Source organism: Carassius carassius, chromosome 28, assembly GCF_963082965.1.
Source record: "Carassius carassius chromosome 28, fCarCar2.1, whole genome shotgun sequence".
Lineage (NCBI taxonomy): Eukaryota > Metazoa > Chordata > Actinopteri > Cypriniformes > Cyprinidae > Carassius > Carassius carassius.
In genome coordinates this window covers 30464360-30471624 of record NC_081782.1, presented here as the reverse complement: position 1 = coordinate 30471624, position 7265 = coordinate 30464360, and the positions used below count along the sequence as shown (strand labels likewise).

At 41.8% G+C, this 7265-nt stretch overlaps 1 protein-coding gene across 1 annotated transcript; it reads right to left on the bottom strand.

Annotated features, from left to right (window-relative positions):
- Positions 1–1316: 1316 nt before the first annotated feature.
- On the bottom strand, positions 1317–2039 carry LOC132108326 (uncharacterized membrane protein C3orf80). The gene has a single exon (XM_059515030.1). The coding sequence runs from the start codon at positions 2037–2039 to the stop codon at positions 1533–1535; it is 507 nt and encodes a 168-aa protein (XP_059371013.1). The 3' UTR covers positions 1317–1532.
- Between the last annotated feature and the right edge of the window lie 5226 nt (positions 2040–7265).

Below are 7265 nucleotides of genomic sequence, written 5' to 3'. Positions count from 1 at the left end.
GAGACTGTTACTGTCTGAGTTAAGAGCCTTCCCTGGTTGCATTGTTCTTCAGTATCCTCACCTGTATTGTCAGTTCTCACACTGTTCAGTAATGCCCTGTAGTTGAGTTCATCCAATGTAAAGGAGGTGGTGGTGTTGGCGCAGTGGATAAGACACATGCCTTTGGTGTGTTTGCACTGGGTTCGAATCCACTGTGAGACACCAATGTGTCCCTGAGCAAGACACTTAACCCCTAGTTGCTCCAGATGCATGTGACCTCTGACCTATATAGCAATTGTAAGTCGCTTTGGACAAAAGCATCAGCTAAATGTAGATAATAGGCCTTGTGTAAAAAAAAATATATATATTATAACCCTTGGTGTTCATAACCAATATCTGCTAATGCTCTTTTATCGTTTTTCACTGTAAAGTACATGGTAAAACTGGATAAAAATGTCCATCAAGAACAAATTTATGTTGGCTTGAAAAAGCCTATTGAGTTTTAAGTGTTTTGAAAAGCTTGAAGTTTGAAGTGTTTTGGATGGTTTTATAACAGCAGAGCTTGCATCAGAACTTTTTACTCTCATGTGCACAAAACAGATTCTGTATTCATCAAAAAGAATCAGAATATTCAAGAAAATACAAACTCTGAACTTTGTATAAATAAACTTTTTTTTTATCACATTATGTCTTTTATCACATTATCACACTATGCTGCTGACCTTAAAGTTATATTCCAACATACAAAAAAGCAAATTACTGGTTTTCTGCATTTCATGTTTTTGTTTTTGACACTTCTGATATCCAGAAATGCATCTGAAAGGTGTGTTCATGTCTGTTGATGGTGAATTAGGCTGGCAAACACAGTTTCGTGACAATTTCTGACAATCTCATGACAAGTTTTGGCATATTGGCAGTGAATTTGTACAATCTCATACATTTTCATGCAGAGACCTGCCCACGCCCCAACAAGGGTAGATTTAAGGGAGGGAGCGGCTTTATACTTACTTTTATTACAAATCATATGTTTCAACACAAATCAAATCATATATTTGTTTTCTTCAGAAGGACATATCAAGAGTCTTAACGGAGACATTGATTGTCTGAACCTCACGCTGAGCTTGTGGAAAGGATAAAACTGGAATTGTTTGTCAGGATAACGTTTATGTAAAATGTCAAATGAACAGTAAAATCTGTGGTGATCTCATAAACTGTGCTTTTTAACTTAATGTTAACATTTTTTAAGTTTTTTAAGTACCAGTTAATGTGCATTTATCCTTTTCGTTTGTATCTGAGCAGACCATCTCTTTCTCATTTCTGATTGTGTGCACACAGTAAGCACAATAAGACCAGGAATTAAATGAAAACTGTTAGTAATGCATTTCTGCACATAATTGGCACTGTCTAGGATTGGATATTTCAAAACACTTACTTTAGGAGCCAAACCTGAATATAAAAATGTCTTGAAAAGTGCACAGCTGCTGAAGACACACGGGACGCATTATTGTGAATGCATCAGCTGTTACAGAATCAAGTCAAACACAATGAGTGGACTATATAGAGTTTATGGGTCTTCTAGATGTGTGCAATGTTGCTCGTCTTTCCTCTATCGCTCCTGTGTTTGAGTTCAGATTGTCTCTATTTACCTCCATCATGATCTCCTCATAAGTGGGCAGATAGTTCACCTCCTCGTATGTGGGAAGCAGCAGCACTGGAGAGCTGAAGTCCCCTGTGAGGGAGTCCTGGGACGCGTGTCCATGCAGAAGTGATGGCTCCTCGGGCGTCTGACGGCGGGGACGTGGACATACGATCCGCTGAATGAAGTAACCCACCACAAAGAGCAACAGCAGGATCAGCAGTCCCGACAGTTTACGGACTAACCGTTCCAGATTGTCCAGGAAAGAGTGCAGAGGGAGTTGATTGATGGACGTGATGCTGCTGCTGTTTTGTGTGCAGCATCGCTGGTCTTCATCACACTGGATCTCTACACAACTGCGCACAGCCTCGCAGGAGAAGCTTATAAACCCAGATGCAACACTCAGCAATGTCCTTGTTCTCATGCTTGTACCATCAAGCGGTTCAGTGAAGGTGCCGTCTGTTACAGTCTAACACAAAATATAATCTGAGATATTTCGTTTCTGATCTTATCTCTTCATATAGCACACTGGAGCAACAGTCCCGGACGAGCCCCCATCGGATGTTTGGAGATAAGAGTTCTGCCACTCACTTATTGCAAATGAAAATGACAGATCAATGTAATAAAATCACTCTCTTCCTGTCATGAGGTAATGTCATTGTCTTTCAGTCAGTTTGGTTCAGTTTTCATCCCACTGTTGCTCATAATTCACATCCTCAGAATGGAGCAGGCGACCTCAGAAGCCACCTGATTAAAAATGCATGGCACTGTTTCTCTGTGGGTTTCAATGGACCCATTATAACCAGAACCAACTCAAACTAAACACTCCTCCTGATGCTCTCGCACGGCAGGCTTTGTTTGCTGCAAAGAACCCCAAATATATTTTAGATTATACAGTTCATGTTACAGGGTAACAAGATTAGTAAGGACTGAGTAATACAGATGCTATTGTTTTCTGGAGCTTTCTCTAAATACAGGTCAGTATCTGTGCTGTGTGCTACTTTTATTATATCTTATACATCTGGCTAGGTTTTTGTATGTTTTTTTTCAAACAATTAATAAACTCTGGCTCATAATTATTTGTGCTAGGCACATGAATGATTTCTCAAATAATGTGTGTTGAGGACAAGCAATCAGGTGAAAAATACCTTCACACAATACACTCAAAGACTAAACAAGTGTGGTAAACAAACAGACAACCACCTTACCTAGTTGTTGCTTTTGCAAGTAATTATAGTAATATGTAACATGGGTGCTGTAATTTAGTGTAGAATGGCTAATATAACCTATAAAATGTCTCAATGAAACCTCAATGAAATAGGCTAATGCCTTTCCATGGCTACTATGTGGATATATCTGTATTTTAAGTATTTACATTTGTGGTACCGTGTAAGGTCTTTACAGAAAAGTGTGCTTTACAGAATTGGTTTTATGTACTAAATTGTATTATGGGCCTAGACAAGGCAGAATGAATGTGCAATATACATTTACCAAAGTCTGCTTGTAAGGCTGCAGTCGATATTCACTTCTCATAAATAGAGCAAATGTCCAATTGGTCAAATGTGATTACTGGAGCATTATGCTATAAAATATACTGGAACAGAGACAAGTTGGCCAGCCAGATTCATGAGGGATCATGTTTCTCACTGCAACCACTCTCATTTACTGAAATGTGATGCGTGGTGTCATTAGTAAAACACTGAAATACGTTTGCTGACAGGGACTGCTGATGTATGTTTCAATGGCCACTTCTTCATACTGCCTTTTAGTGTACTAATGAACAAATCATAATAGATTTTCTCACTCCGTTTCTTTTCTTTCTTGCTCCTTCTTTTCACAAGTTCATCAAACAACAGTGGTAGTCAGATCATTCATTAATCACGTTGAATAATGTCTTCTTCTCCTGCTACGAGGGATTCACATGTGATAAATGCAGGGAAATAGTTGACAGAGAAAATGTCAGAATTAGAGACATGCATCCAATTGATGCTAATGATGTTCGACTTCGCCGGTCGGAGATCACTAAAAATAACATTAAAGAGTTTTGTGAACTTGCAGGTACAATGTCAGACACTGTAATATGCTCTGGTCCCCTCCCTGCTTACCGTGGTGATGAGATGCATAGCAGATTGTCATCACTCAATGGCTGGATGTCTAAGTGGTGCCCACAGAATAACATAGGTTTCATAGACAATTGAATGAGCTTTTGGGGCAGATCTGACCTGTTGAAAAGAGATGGTCTTCATTCCTCCTGGGGTGGCGCCGCTCTTCTCTCTAGAAAGAGTTTATACTTGACTAACTGGGGCCCAGGTCAGGAAGCAGACAGACTGCTAGCTGCCTTACGTCACAGAGGTCAGTTAATTCTCAGCACTTAGAGACTCTTTCACCTAGATATCACACTATAGAGACTGTGTCTGTTCCCCGAACTAGAAAATACAAAAAACGTCCAAACAATTTCATTGAGGTTCAACAAATAAAAAACAGATGCAATACGGATAAACAAAAGATAAAGCTTGGCCTATTGAATATCAATCTCTTTTTTACGAAAGCACTTTTTGTAAATAATATGATCACTGATCATAATCTAGATGTGCTCCGTTGTCCAGAAACCTGGCTAAAACCTCCATCCATCCATCCATCCATCCATCTTCTTCCGCTTATCCGGGGCCGGGTCGCGGGGGCAGCAGTCTAAGCAGAGAACCCCAGACTTCCCTCTCCCTAGACACTTCCTCCAGCTCTTCTGGGGAGATACCGAGGCGTTCCCAGGCCAGCTGGGAGACATAGTCTCTCCAGCGTGTCCTAGGTCTTCCCCGGGGTCTCCTCCCAGTGGGACGCGCCCGGAACACCTTCCCGGGAAGGCGTCCAGGAGGCATCCGGAACAGATGCCCGAGCCACCTCAGCTGACCCCTCTCGATGTGGAGGAGCAGCGGCTCTACTCTGAGCTCCTCCCGGGTGACTGAGCTTCTCACCCTATCTCTAAGGGATCGCCCAGCCACCCTGCGGAGAAAGCTCATTTCGGCCGCCTGTATCCGTGATCTTGTCCTTTCGGTCATGACCCAAAGCTCATGACCATAGGTGAGAGTAGGAACGTAGATTGACCGGTAAATCGAGAGCTTCGCCTTGCGGCTCAGCTCTTTCTTCACCACGACAGACCGGTACATCGACCGCATTACTGCAGAAGCTGCACCGATCCGTCTGTCAATCTCCCGTTCCATCCTTCCCTCACTTGTGAACAAGACCCCAAGATACTTAAACTCCTCCACTTGAGGCAGGAACTCTCCACCAACCTGAAGTGGGCAAGCCACCCTTTTCCGACTGAGGACCATGGCCTCGGATTTGGAGGTGCTGATTCTCATCCCAGCCGCTTCACACTCGGCTGCAAACTGTCCCAATGCATGCTGAAGGTCCTGGCTTGATGAGGCCAACACGACAACATCATCCGCAAAGAGCAGAGACGAAATCGTGTTGTCACCAAACCCGACCCCCTCCGGCCCCTGGCTGCGCCTAGAAATTCTGTCCATAAAAATCATGAACAGAACCGGCGACAAAGGGCAGCCCTGCCGGAGTCCAACACGCACCGGGAACAAGTCTAACTTAATGCTGGCAATACGAACCAAGCTCCTGCTCCGGTCGTACAGGGACCGGATAGCCCTTAGCAAAGGGCCCCGGACCCCATACTCCCGGAGCACCCTCCACAGGCCGCCGCGAGGTACACAGTTGAATGCCTTCTCCAAATCCACAAAGCACATGTGGACTGGTTGGGCAAACTCCCATGAACCCTCCAGCACCCTGTAGAGGGTATAGAGCTGGTCCAGTGTTCCACAGCCTGGACGAAAACCACACTGTCCCTCCTCCTGGGAGGCTGAGAAGTGTGATCCCCCTGTAGTTGGAACACACCACACAAAAAGAGGGACCACCACCCCGGTCTGCCATCCCAGAGGCACCGTCCCCGGCTAAAACCTGATGATTACATTATTTTAAATGAGTCCACCCCCCAAGATTACTGTTATAAACATGAGCCGTGTCTAAAAGGTAAAGGGGAAGGTGTTGCTTCAATCTATAACAACGTTTTCAGTATTTATCAGAAGGTGTGCTTCAGGTAAAACTTGTTTTAAGTAACATAATATTATCCAGAGAAACAAGTGTTAATGATAAATCCCCTTTGATGTTTGTACTGGCTACTGTATACAGGCCACCAGGGCACCATACAGACTTGTTTAAATAATTTGCTGATTTTCTATCCAAGTTAGTACTGGCTGCAGATGAAGTTTTAATTCTTGGTGATTTTAATATCAATCTAAGCTCCTAAAAGAGGTGCTTCCAGAAGTCATGGATCCTCTTCTGACTATTATTAATTTATAATTAGAATTAATTCTGTCATTAGAATATGTCCCCAAACCCACATAGCAACATCTGGCATCCGTGGAAAGATGATCTGGCCCACATGCAGCGTGGAATGATGGCACTTGGGCGGACCGCTCCTGTTTGCCAGATTTGAGCCACAAACAGGCCATAGCAATGCCACATGTCAGCCAAGAGTAAAGAAATTAACCAGAACTGGACCTTATCTGAGCCACAAAATCTGTGTATATATTAAATATGAAGTAATATCAGCCTTAATAAGCCTGTTAACAAGCAGAATCACTGAAGGACAGAAAAGAACAGAAAAAGAGATAAGCAGAAACTCAAGAACTAAAACTGACTTCAGCCACAACCTTAGATGAAATCAACTGAAGATAAAAGAAGACATTAAATCTCTGGAGATGTCACCAGAGGAGGATTAAACAACTCCACAAACTGCATTACCAGCTTCTCTTATTACTAACCTTTTAGTAATAAGAGATTGACTTTATTTCTGTTAGACATCTACAACATTTTTTATTGAGAATTAACAGAGGTTTAACTCTAATGTGTGTCACCATAACAGTGATTAGTGTTTTTATTAGTTGCGCTCTTAACTCTTATTCTATCTTTTGTCTTTTTTGGCTGCTGTGACGTGTGTTTGTTAAACACATTTGCGGCATCAAAGAAAGCTAAAAAGAATTGAGGTCAGGTGATGGAGCTTATCTGTTGATGAATTTATAATCCTCATGAAACTCATGCAAATTTTTTTTTTAAATCTAACAATTGTTTCATTAATATCTTCACATCACAAACCATGTGTTTTTGCAGCATGAGATCCAGCAGTATTACAACAATCAGTTAGAAGATTTTAACGAGCATGAAAAAGTCAATCTATGATGACACACACAGACATCAACAGTCAGCACATGAATCTCAACAATGGTGACAATCAAATGTACCTTGCTGCAATGCATGCTGGGTACTAGCATAGTACAAGACTCCCATTATCTAAATATTTTTGATAGTCACCATTATTGAGATTCATGTGCTGATTGTTTAAATCTGTGTGTGTCAGCATAGGTTAAGTTTTTTGAGCTCATGTTTGTTAAAAGATTGAAACTGTTTGTTATAATACTGCTGGATCTCATGCGGCAGAAACACAGAGTTTGTAATATGAATGTATCATTGGAACAACAAATTTGTTAGATTAAAAAAAACATCAGTGAACCAGTGTACTTCATGATGATTATAAAACCATCAACAGATATCAGCCGTCATTTGAAATCATGTCACTCTAGCTTTCTTT